This window comes from Mobula birostris, chromosome 10, assembly GCF_030028105.1.
Source record: "Mobula birostris isolate sMobBir1 chromosome 10, sMobBir1.hap1, whole genome shotgun sequence".
Taxonomy (NCBI): Eukaryota; Metazoa; Chordata; class Chondrichthyes; order Myliobatiformes; family Myliobatidae; genus Mobula; species Mobula birostris.
In genome coordinates, this window is record NC_092379.1 from 121,875,908 (window position 1) to 121,888,758 (window position 12,851).

At 40.3% G+C, this 12,851-nt stretch overlaps 1 protein-coding gene across 4 annotated transcripts in view; it reads left to right on the forward strand.

Annotated features, from left to right (window-relative positions):
* LOC140204296 (retinal guanylyl cyclase 2-like) overlaps nucleotides 1–12,851 on the forward strand; it is a 57,893-nt gene that overhangs the window by 26,372 nt on the left and 18,670 nt on the right. For all 4 annotated transcript variants that reach the window (XM_072270894.1, XM_072270893.1, XM_072270895.1 and 1 more), the window contains exons 5-10: nucleotides 1,551–1,635; nucleotides 3,912–4,008; nucleotides 4,146–4,289; nucleotides 5,488–5,568; nucleotides 8,751–8,927; nucleotides 11,220–11,376. In XM_072270894.1, coding sequence (XP_072126995.1) covers nucleotides 1,551–1,635; nucleotides 3,912–4,008; nucleotides 4,146–4,289; nucleotides 5,488–5,568; nucleotides 8,751–8,927; nucleotides 11,220–11,376 — 741 coding nt within the window. The remainder of the gene's footprint in view (nucleotides 1–1,550; nucleotides 1,636–3,911; nucleotides 4,009–4,145; nucleotides 4,290–5,487; nucleotides 5,569–8,750; nucleotides 8,928–11,219; nucleotides 11,377–12,851) is intronic.

Consider the following 12,851-nt stretch of genomic DNA (forward strand, 5'->3'; position numbering starts at 1 on the left):
CATCTGTTTCTACATACTATGCACTTTTGGTTACAATTCAAAAGAACGTAAGAAATAGGACAGGAATAGGCCATCTTGCCCATCGAACCTGCTCCGCCATTCGACAAGGTCTTGGTAGATCTGGCCATGGACTAACCGCCATCTCCCTACCTTTTCCCCGTAACCCTTAATTCCCCTGCTATGCAAAAATCTATTTAACTGTGTCTTAAATATATTTAGTGAACTATCCTCTACTACTTCCCTATACAGTAGGTTCCACAAATTCACTATTTTCTGAGAAAAACAGTTCCGCCTCATCTCCATCCTAAATCTATTCCCTGAATCTTGAGGCTATGTCCCCTAGTTCTAGTTTCACCTATCAGTAGAAACAACTTCCCTGTCTATCTTATCTACTTCTTTCATAATCTTATATGTTTCTAAATCTGTTCCCCTTTCATTCTTCTGAATTCCAGTGACTCAGTCTCTCCTCATAGGCTATCGCAGGAATTGGCCTGCCAAATCTCCGCACCATCTCCAAAGCCGGTATATCCTTTCTTAAGTAAGCAGACCAAATGCAGAATTCCAAATGCAGCCTCACAAGTACTCTGTGCAGTTGCAGCATAACTTCCTTGCTCTTAAGTCCTATCCCTCGAACAATGAAGCCCTACATTCCAATTGCCTCATGATAACTTGTTGCTCCCGCAAACCAACTTTTTATGATTTATGCACAAGCACTCCCAAGTCCCTCTGCACAGCGGCATGCTACAATCTTTTTACATTTAAATAATAACGTGACTTTTCAAACTTTAAGTACTGGTCACTGTGGTGCCAACTAGTTACAGATTAGCATCTTGAAAATGTCCCTCTTATAACCCATTATCTCTATCCTTTAGTCATGCAAATATATTATTTCCAACTCTATGAGCTCTTGTGAAATTTTGTGTGACGTGTTGCTTAATTCCTTTTGAAAATCCACATATTATTTTTGGGGGTTCTCCCCAATCTGTTTTGGCTGACAAGGAACTTGAATAAATTTGCTAGGCATAGTTAGGCTTCCATTGCCTCTGTTGCAATATAAGACCTAGTGCACATATGCATTTCATTAGTGTTTCTGTAGATCAAGGGTTTCCCAACCTTTTTTAAAGCCATGGACCAATACGATTAAGCAAGGGGGTCCGTGGACACCAGACTGGGAACCCCTGCTGTAGATGATTAAAACCTAGATGGATTGGAGGGTTGGGGACCAAGCTCATCTCCTGTCAGGGGCTTCTGATCATCTCTGTCCCAAAGTCTACCTATTTGATAAAGACAAATCTGATGGGGAAATAGACAATGATCACCTTTACTTTGGAACTTCGATTCACACAGATTATAATGAATTGAGAAAAGCTATTTTATCCAATCACAGGTTAGAAACAGTGTTTTAAGCCATCCACTTGTAGGATAATGGAATAAGATTATGTTAAAATAAATCAACATATATTTCCAGTATTCATCACCAGAAAACTTTTATATCACTTTAATTTTATTGTTATATCATTTGATTTACATTTCCATATTTTTATTTTTAGGAATTGATCCATTCTTTGCTATCACGGTGCCACTGTTGATTACGTTCGCCGTGCTTTTTGGTGCAGGTCTTGTTTGTTTTATAAGGTACAGTTATTGGCAAATTATCCTTAATATGAAAGTTTAATGAAATTTATGGTCCACTGGTTAAAAATTATTCACTAGTCCTCACTCAAATGTGCTGTTGCCATCATATGAATGTAAATTAACAAGATTGAGAGATTTGAACCCTACCTGTCAGGCAGAAACTTGTTAAAATTAGAACATAGAACATTAGAGCATGGTATAGGCCCTTTCAGACCACGATGCTGTGCCAACATTTTAACCTAGTCTAAGATCAATCTAACCCTTCCTTCCCACATGACCTTCATCTATCTAAGAGTTTCTTAATTGTCCTTAATGTATCTGCCTCTAACACCACCTCTGGCAGGGCATTCCATACGCTCACCACTCTTGGTGTGTAATAAAAACTTTCTTCTGACATCTCACCTGTATTTTCCTCCAATAACCTTCATATTGGTCAATTAATGGCTCCGTCTGTCTAAGTCGACAATGGATGTGCCCAGTTTTCCGGAGCACAGACCTGGGCGATGAATATCGAGATCCTGGGCTGCCCAGACATCAAGATCCCCCTCTTGGCCTCGCGGATGTGGTCCAAAGGAATGCGAAGCAGTACATTTGGCACCAGCTTGGCTGCAGGAGCTGCCGGGAGGTGACGTGATACGTCATCCAACCGCCTTAGGGGCTCCACTCCGGATTTGTGTAGGGTTTACTCCTAAGCCTTCTCCTCTCCCGAAGATACCCACAAGGCAGTTGGATCCGTAACCTGGATAGGGGCCCATACCAGGTACTGTCAGCCGGAGCCAGCTGAGCCCGGGACTCGTGTAAGGCAGGGTCGTCACGCCCTGTAGTAGTGACATATGGAGCAACTACCCATTACCCACTAATATTGGTCAATATTAGCCAATTCTTTCAGCCCTATCATCTGCCAATCCCTCCTCACAGACATGCTGTCTACCTGTACACCAACCGCCCCATCCTCTGATCCAACACTCTGGTCCCCAGAATGAATTCTGGAGTTCCCACTTAAGTAGGTTGTAGTCTGTGTCGATCCCAATACTAATCTGCAGGTGTGAGGAGCAGGATGGATCTTTGTAAGCTTATTTGAATTTGTGTCTTTTTAAACCACAGGACTCAGCTGCTGCTTCAGTAAAGAAAGAGACTGCTGCAGCACTGTCATTGGAATCAATGTCCCATGTGAAGGGCTGACTGCCTATTTGGCTCAGTCTTGGGGGCAAGTTATTTTGTACAGAAGACACAGGACGTGGTCCAAACATTCAAATCAAACTCCAAATCAGCGCCAGCTTTATCTGGATGTAGTGTGCTGCTCCAACAGCACTTTTTGGAAATTGACTTTATAACCCAACCCTGTGCAATGCTGCGCCAACTCTGAAACATGTCCTGACTTCTCTATTCTAATATCTTATGTCCTTACATAGAATAACCAACAATAAACCGGTGATGTTGAAAATGCAACAGAATGAAACCAATAATGAAATACAACAATGTTAATGAAATGAAAAAAGTGTCACAAGTTTGGAATTAACAATGAAACATAATTGAAAAATGTAAAATATGTAGAGTTATGACTAACCATTGGTTTTAATGGTAATTGAGAAATAAGTACTGGGCAAATTGTCAGGATACAACTCTTTGTTGAAAAAGACCATCGGAATATTCGTATGTACTTGCGAGGACAACCCAGACCTCGGCCCAACGTCCAAATGACAGCACGTCTGATTGTGTAGCACTGTGTCTGCTCTGTGCCAAAATACCAGCCTGAATTGTGTGCTTGTGTCTCTGGACTGGAACTCGATCCAGCAAAATATTGACATAGAGGCAATGTGGGCAGAGTTGGCACCGAGCGATGCTGGCACCACGACAGCAGGTTACAACAAGAAGCAGAACGCTGGAAGAGCTACGTGTGTGAAGCAGCATTTACGGAGGCAAGAAGTTTCAGTCAATGTTGCAGGTCAGGACTCTGATTAGGTCTGAGAGGAAATAGGAAAGATAACCAGTGTATAGCAGTATGAAGCAGTAGGATAGATGCTATTATACAGAAGCACTCACTCACACCATAGATGCTGCCTGACCTGCTCAATTCTTCCAGCATTCTGTTCTTTTCTCTATTATTCCAGATACTGGAGTCTTCAGTCTATTTTGTCTTCAGTTTACAACAGGGTTGTGTACAATTAAAAACTGAGACAGCATGGAGGTGTCAGAGCTGAAGGGTATGACTGTTTTGCTGGTTGTAACTTTACACTCATTTTGGATCTGATTTCTGTTTTTCTTTGTATTTTCAGGCGGCAAATAATTCAAATAAAATTATTGAAAGGACCCGATAAGATTCTACTGACACTTGATGACGTGACATTTATAAATCCGCAGTTCAGTAAAAAGGTTTGTGGTTGGAATGCCAATCAGTTCGATTACTGATTATATTTCTTTATATTATAGCTTACCAATTTGTAAATTGTATCTCGAATAAAATCAGTATCCTCCCTGATCGTCCATTCTGTCTCATGCCTCATTTTAAGAAAGTCAGCACTGAAGACAGTCAACTCAGCGAAGGAGCACAAAGTTGTTATGAGTCACGGAGCAGAAGGTCTCTCATACGATCTTACTCAATCAGAAGCCTGACACCTGCCACCTATGAAAACTCAAATGTAGCAGTTTATGAGGTAATCTGTATATAATTTCTACATGTGTGGCATTCCAATTATAATATACACAGTTTTAATACTCTATAATAAAAAATTACTGGTATCTGCAAAATTGCTATTGAAGCTCCATCTCCACAAAATTTCTACAAGAAACTTTTAACTATGCATCTGCATTCATTATTGACTTTGGCTATTAATCGATGTTGGCTCAGCTTGTTTGTTTTTTTTCTCCCTTTTTTTAACCTCTGACCAACTTGGCATGTCCTCCTGCCCTGCATTTCACAACTCCTACGATCTTTTGTCTGGGCTCCTTTTGTCTACATTCACCCTTTCTAACTGTTCCCATTCATTCCTTTGCAAAATAATCTTCTTTACGGCTTATCCCCATGGTCAACTGAGTTTTATCCTCTCAGAGACATTTCTTCTCCCCCACTCTCCCTGTAATGTAACAAACTTCTTTGATAAACATGAAAAATTGTACAGATGCTGGAAATCCAGAACAGCACACACAAAATGCTGGGGGAACTCAGCAGGTCAGGCACCATCTATGGAAATGAATAAGCAGTCGACGTTTTGGGCTGAGACCCTACTTCAGCACTTTGGCTCCTCACAGTTCCAACAAAGGTACTTTGACCTGAAAAATTACTTTGTTTTCTGTTCTCATACTGACTAGCTGAGTATTTCCAGCATTTTCTGTTTTTATTATGATTATTGAGACTGTGGCCCCATCTCAGAGAGGCACATGGAGAATGCTTTAGGCAGCACTGTTTGAGGATTAGAAGCAGGAGTGTGCACAGCTATACACTGTACCATTAATCTAGAGCAGCAAACATACACACATAACATTAATGTCCACTGAAGAGGGATTGCTGATGAAATTACTTAGCTTTGTAAATGTCAACATGTAAAAGCCATTACGTTCACAATGTAAAAGGTATACAAGAGCTACATAGTTTTAAGTTCCCATGAAAAAAAAAACATCAAGTGAGAATCAGCAGGTACATAAATGCAGAAATCTGCCAAGCCCTGTCAGATCTGCCAACATGAAAACAACATATGTCGGGTTATCACATTACAAGTAAATGGACATGAAAGGTTTTCTCAATTATAATATCATTTTAGCGTATCTTTTTTGCTAAATGCAATTATTGTTCTAAATACACCCACCCTGAATGGAAAAGCATGCATCCTAACCCAGGCAGTTTAATCTTTCCAGGGTGACTGGGTTTGGCTGAAGAAGTTCCCTTGCGAAGAATTTGGTGATATAAAATCAAGCACAAAAGCTGTGTTTGAAATGGTAAGTTTAAGACCGGAAGTTATTTTAAGTTGTGCAATTATTTGCAAAGTCAAATCTCAAATTTATTATCAAAATACATATGCAGTACATCACCATATCTTACCCTGAGATTCATTCACTTCCAGGCATTTACGGGAAAATAAAGAAATTCAATAGAATTTGAGAAAATCTATACACAAACAAAGACTGTCAAGAGGAAAATAAATTGAGCAAATAAATAAATAGACAGATAATTAGAGAAATAAATAATCCTGAGAATATTAGTTTTATAGTTCTTTGATAGTCCTTTACATTGTCAACAACTCCACTAATCTTGCTGTCTTCTGCAAACCTGTTAATCTACAGTAAATTTTCATTCTAATCATTGACATAAATCATAAGCAACAGCACCAATCCTACAGAATACCACTAGTCACAGACCTCTAGCCAGAATAACAAACTTCCGCCCCTATTCTTTATCTTCCATGAGCAAGCCAGTTCCAAACCAAATTTGCAATTCATCCTAGATACCATGCATCTTTATTTTCTGAATCAACCTACCGTAAGAAACCATATTAAATGCCTTGCTAAAGACCATGTAGTTGCCAATCACTGCCTTACTCTCATCAAGCTCCTTTCAAGTTCAAGCTGTTATGTCATCAGCAACAATGAATTTAGAATTGAGTCAGGTTTTATAAACAAACATAAACATTTATTAAACCCTGCTCAACACTAGTGAAAAGTAAACAAACGACTAACTTAACCAGAAATTAACTGCTATATGGCAACTTAACAAACAGCCAAACTCAGAAACAGTTCTTAAAGTGGTAAATTCGAACACAGTCTTAAAGTGGTAAATTCAAAAGTCCAAGTGATTTACACAGTCAGTAGGGAGAGACTTCCCTGAAAACTGATTTCTTCAAAGATGTGACGTTACTGCTGATCCCAGCTGAGAGATGCCTTGTCCAAAGAATTTATGACAAAGGGATTAAAACGGCTTAAAGGAACTGACCTTTTTCCTGGAGGGTGAACACTGCACAAACCTTCCTGATCTTGCAGGGGTTATCTCTGATGCAGGCCACTATTCCTGAATGAAGATTCAATAAGGTCGATCCTTTATAAAACCGCCAAAGGACACCAACTTTTCTCAATCCTTCGGGTTCCCGTACTTTAGTAACGTGTGCACTCTCCAATACTTGACTGTAAAGGTAAATCAAAGATGCAACAAACAAAAACTGGCAACAATTGGCGAAACTGCCTGCACAACATTTTTGTACTTTACAATAGAAAGTAAAAACTCCACTTTAAAACGAAACTGCGTCATGAGACAAATACGCAGCATAACAAAGTAACTAAGGAATTAACTGACGAATGAACTCTGTGACAACAGGGGTTTCCCTTTATATACCTGTTGGGAACATGCCATCACATGACCTCACACTGGCGGGGAAATTACATCATATGCCCTCACACTGGCAAGAAAATTAAGTCACCCCACCATCACAAGACAGTTACATCATGCTCACAAGATACTCAATTACATCTTGGTGATAAGACAGTCACAAGATACCCACGAGGTATGTAACAAAGCTCATTGTCATTCAACCGTATACATGTATATCGTCAAATGAAACAAAGTTCCTCCAGACCAACATACAAACACAGTACCTGTATCTCACAGACATAATACAAGACGTAATATCACCACAAAATAAACTAACAACTAATAAAGTGCATTCACAGCACAAGTTAAAAAAAACAGTATAATGCTACTGGTGCTTCATACGTGAGGAGGCCTGGGTGGTGGCAGGGAGATCAGTGGTCAGATGGCCTGAGGAAGAAGCTGTTTTTGTCCTAATGCTATGGTACCTTCTGCCCGATGGTAGAGGATCAGAGAGATTGTTTGTTTATTTTGTTCAGTGACACAGCTCAGAGGAGGCCCTTCCAGCCATTTGGGCCACAACCCCCCACAAACCCACCACCCCGATTCACCCTAACCTACTTATGGGACAATTTTAAATGACCAGTATGTCATTGGACTGTGGGAGGAAACCGGAACACCTGGGGGAAACCCACGGGGAGGATTACAGAGACTCCTTAAAGAGCCGTACCGGAATTGAACTCCAAACTCTGGAATGCCCTGAGCTGTAATACTGTCGCACTTACCGCTACACTACCGTGGTGCTGGACGGATGGGAGGGATCTTTTACAATGCTAAAGGCCCCTCCTCAAAAAACCCAATCAAGTTTACAAGGCATGAGCTGCCTCACACAAAGCCATGCTGACTAAGCAGGACATGCATTTCCAACTGTATATACAGCAAATCCTACCCTTCCGTTTTCTCTCCAGTACCACTGAGGTGGGGCTCACTGGTCTATGGTTACCTGGATTATCCCTTTTGGCCTTCTTAACCACCTGCTCGGGCACTTTCCTGCCAAGGGCCACAAGGAGCCTGTCTGAGTATAGCTTCCTTATTCCATTTGTTTCCTTTTTCTTCCTGACTAAATTTAGGAGTCCTGTTATTGAAAAATATTTGGCATACTTTGTTTAAATAGAAATGAAATCCCATTCATAGCAGGACAATTTATGTCACTCGATCAAGAGGTTCTAAATGACAGACTTGACAAATGTTTACAGGAAGATAGTTGAGAACTCATTATGATACCTTAACTAAATTACTTGACTCAAATTAATAGCAAAGTTAAGTAGACAACATTGAATGCAATCAACAAAAAACACTTTGACCTATATGACATATGCCAGTCCAGCAATTTCCAGAACTGATAATTCCCCACCTTGTTTCAGCTCACTGATGTGGAAGTGAGGGTCATCCATACACGGAAGAAAGACAACACGAAAGTCAGCTGATGAGACCATTGTACAATAGAAAATCCTTAGAAAGCACCGTCAATAGCTGCATTACATTTCAATCTGTTGAGAGTTGATGGGCAGATCAGGAATAGGGTTTCAATAAGCACAGCCAACAACGATGGACTAAAGAATATGCTTGTTTCTCTTTTTTTTTTGTGGTGAAACTAGTTTTCATGAGCTACAGCGACGATTCATACATATCCAGCCAGCATTCTCATTTGGCAAGTTTATGTTTAACAGCATACACTGCAAAGACTATTTCATTTAAATTTTATTTCTTGTAATCTATCTTTGCTGTTGATATACTGACAGAGAGATTTTTATTGCCTTAGATGAAAGATTTACGACATGAAAACATAAACCTTTTCCTTGGCTTCTTCCATGACTGTGGGTTGCTTGCTATCGTGACAGAGTTCTGCACTCGTGGGAGCCTGCTCGACCTACTGAGAAACGAAGATGTCAAATTGGACTGGATGTTCAAATCGTCACTCCTGCTGGATCTGATCAAGGTGGATGATAAATGAATAGTCTCTTTCTTCTTGGTGTAGAGGAGATACAGAGCCAGTAACAACAGCTGGACTTTGAAAGAGATTTACAGTCAATAAAATATTGTAATGTAAGAAGTATTGTTATCAATTTGCATACAGCAAGCTCCCCACAAACTAATTTATACATTATAATGACAAGATAAACAATTTTTGTAATATTGACTGATGGATAAATAAATGTTAGATTAAATTAGGAACAAGAGAAAATCTTCAGATGTTGGAAATCCAAGCAACACACACAAATTATACTGGAGGAACTCAGCAGACCGGGCAGCATCTATGGAAGAAAGTACAGTTGATGTATCGGGCTGGGTCCCTTCAGCAGGACTGGAGAAAAAAAAGATGAGGAGTAGATTTAAAAGGTGGGGGAGGGGAGAGAGAAACACAAGGTGATAGGTGAAACCTGGAGGGGGAGGAATGAAGTAAAGAGCTGGGAAGTTGGTTAATGGAAGAGATATAGGGCTGGAGAAAGGGGAGTCTGAAAGGTGAGGATAGAAGGCCATGACAGAAAAGGGGGCAGAAGCACCAGAGAAAGGCTATGGGCAGGCAAGGATTTCAGGTGAGAGAGCGAAAAGGGATGGGGACTGGTGAAGGAGAGAGTGGAGGTTTACCAGAAGTTGGAGAAATTGATGTTCATACCATCAGGTTGGAGCTACCCAGATGGAATATAACGTGTTGTTCCTCCAGCCTGAGTGTGGCCTCATCATGACAGTAGGGGAGGCCATGGATAGACATATCGGAATGGGAATGGGAATGGGAAGTGGAATTAAAATGTGTGGCGGCAAGGAGATCCCACTTCTGGTGTTCAGCATTCAACTTCCCAGCTCTTTACCTCATCCCTCCTCCTCATCTCAGCTCTTTACCTCATCTACTCCTCATCTTCTTTTTCTCCAATCCTGCCAAAGGGTCTCGGCCCGAAATATCAACTATACTTTTTTCCATAGATGCTGCCTGGCCTGCTGAGTTCCTCCAGCATATTGTGTGTGTGTTGCTTGGATTAAATTGGATTAGCTTCATACAAGGACATCCCTTTAGAACAGAGATGAGGTCAAATTTCTTTTGCCAGAGGGTGGTAAATCTGTGGAATTAATTGCCACAGACAACTTTGGAGGCCAAGTTGTTGGGTATGTTTAAAGTGGAGATTGATAGGTTCTTGATTAGTCAGGGTGTCGGAGGTTAAAGGGAGAAGGGAGGAGAATGGGGTTGAGAGGGAAAATAAGTCAGTCATAATGGAATGGCAAAGCGGACTCAATGGGTCAAATGGTCTAATTCTGCTCATATGTCTTATGGTCTAAATGCTTCGCTGGTGTCAATGACCAACACAGCCTGAAGGTGTGCTAAGGGCAGCCCGCAAGTGGTGCCATGCATCAACATAGTATGTCCTCAACTTACTAACACTAACCCATGTCTTTTAGAATTTGGGAGAAAACCGGGGCATGCATAGGAGAACAATATGGTCACAGGGAGATCATTCAAACTCCTTACTACAGTGGTGGACTTTGAGCCCTGATCTCCCGATCACTGGTGCTGTAAAGTGCTGCACTAACTGCTACATCATCGTGCCACACTAAATGCATATTAAAAGTAAAAATTACTCATGGAAAGTGATAATTCTTACTTTGTCCAAGAGTATTATGACATTACCACATATGAAAACTAAAATAATTCAGTATAATTCATGAATTCTCTTTGAAATTTCCCAATGTCCAGCTTCAATTTTACATGGTCAGAAATCTACCACACAACTTCAATATAAACTGAACAAATGTGAGATGTGTAGGTTGGGAATTTAAAATTTCCCTTCTGTTTTGAGGTGAGTGTGCTGTCAACCATATTAGTTAAAATGAAAGTTGTTGAATAGTCAGTATGAAGTAAACTTGAGGGAAGAGAGAAGAGGAGTTAGGACTAATAGTAGAGATGAGCTCAGAGGTCACGAGGGGGGGATAGGAAACAAACTAGAGATCAGTGCAAGTTGGTATTTGTGGTTTGTAAAATGACTTTATATACACGATACAAATTAGTACCAAAACAAAGTTTTTAGAAGTTGAATGTCTTGGGCAATGTCATCACATTCAGATACAGTTCAACATAACAACCATTGCTCACCAAACAAACTTAACAAAGCACTCATTTGTATGATGCCATACACTTTAGAACACAACATGCTGAGGAGCAAGAAAGCTCTAATTCTTACTCAGTTTGCAAAATGGTTAAACTTGCAGTTAAACAGTGTTATCATTTTTCATACCATAGGGTATGAGGTACTTGCACCATCGAGATTACATACATGGAAACTTAAAGTCACGCAACTGTGTGGTGGATGGCCGCTTTGTGCTTAAAGTGACGGACTATGGCTATGTTGAAGTGGCAGTAACCCAGAACATTCCATTGATGGAGCCTCCAGCAGAAGGTAAAGCAGGCAAATATTTCTCACAGCATGCTTCCCAGTTTTTCACCTTGGTAGGCTTTCCTCCGTAAGCAACCTATCCAATGAGTTATGCCTCTAGGAATTTGGACGTGTAGTGTTTCTGTGCTATATCCACCAATGACTCCATGTTATACACATTCTATCTTTCACTATTTTAGCACTCATCTTAAATAGGTTAATACCTCTGTTGAATAAAGGCCGTTAGGCAAATGCACTGGACTGGATTGTGCTAACTAATGGTTGGCAGTTTTGAAGACAACCACTGTCCTTCTCATTCTCATGGGTAAGCCAAGGTTTGGCATTGGTGAAACTGGCCTCCTACCTTACCTGTAGATTTGTAACTAGCATACTAGGCTGAATGGTTGGCTGCTCTTCAAACACAGCTCATCAACTTTGTACCAACCATGAATGGGTCACTGACCTTGAGTATGAAGTTCAGTGCAGAATAGTGTTGTATTTTTCTGTTTTCGATTTGACATGCATTATTACGTAATCAATTGATTTCCTTCGATTTGATTTCTGAAATAACTGTAAAGATGCTTTGTATATTCTGGGAATGATTCAATGGCTTAACCAAGGAGCTATTATTCATATATGAGAATCCCTATTTTAGGAAGTCAAGATGATGAGAGAATTGCCATCACTATTCTTGTCCAAATTCTGTATGCTCCCACATTGCTCCATTTACCACAACTGTTGCTCTCTCCAATGTACCTCTTACAACAGTATTGTCTTCATTTTAAACTTGTACTGTTGGTAAAATCATTGATTTCACTCTAATAAAGCTCAAAGTAAATTTATTATGAATGTACATATGTCAACATGTACAACCATGAGATTCATTTTCTTGCAGGCATACTCAATAAATCCAATAACCATAACATGAAAAACTGCACCAACAGGGTGAGCAACCAGTGTACAAAAGTCAAGAAACTGTAAATACAAAAGAATTAAAAATAAATAAATAAATAAATAAATATTGAGAATATGAGATGAAGAATCCTTGAAAGTGAGTCCATAACGCTCTGGGAACAGTTCAGTGATGGGGCAAGTGAAGCTGAGTGAAGTTATCCCCTCTGGTTCAGGGGCCTGATGGCTGAGGGGTAACAACTATCACTGAACCTGAGGTCCTGAGGCTCCCGTATCTTCTTCCTGATGGCAGCAGTAAGAAGGGAGCATGTCCTGGATGGTGGGGGTCCCTGATGATGGATTCTGCTTTTCTGTAACAACGCTCCATGTATATGTGCTCAGTGATGGGTAGGGCTTTACTCGTGATGGACTGGGCTGTATCCACTACTTTTTCAAAAGTTTAAAGGTTCAAAGGTACACTTTTTATCAAAGTATGAATGTAGTATACAACTCTGAGATTCGTCTTCTCCAGACACCCATGAAACAAAGAAAAACCATGAAAGCCGCTCAAAGAAAAACATCAAACCACCACCCCCCACCACACACAA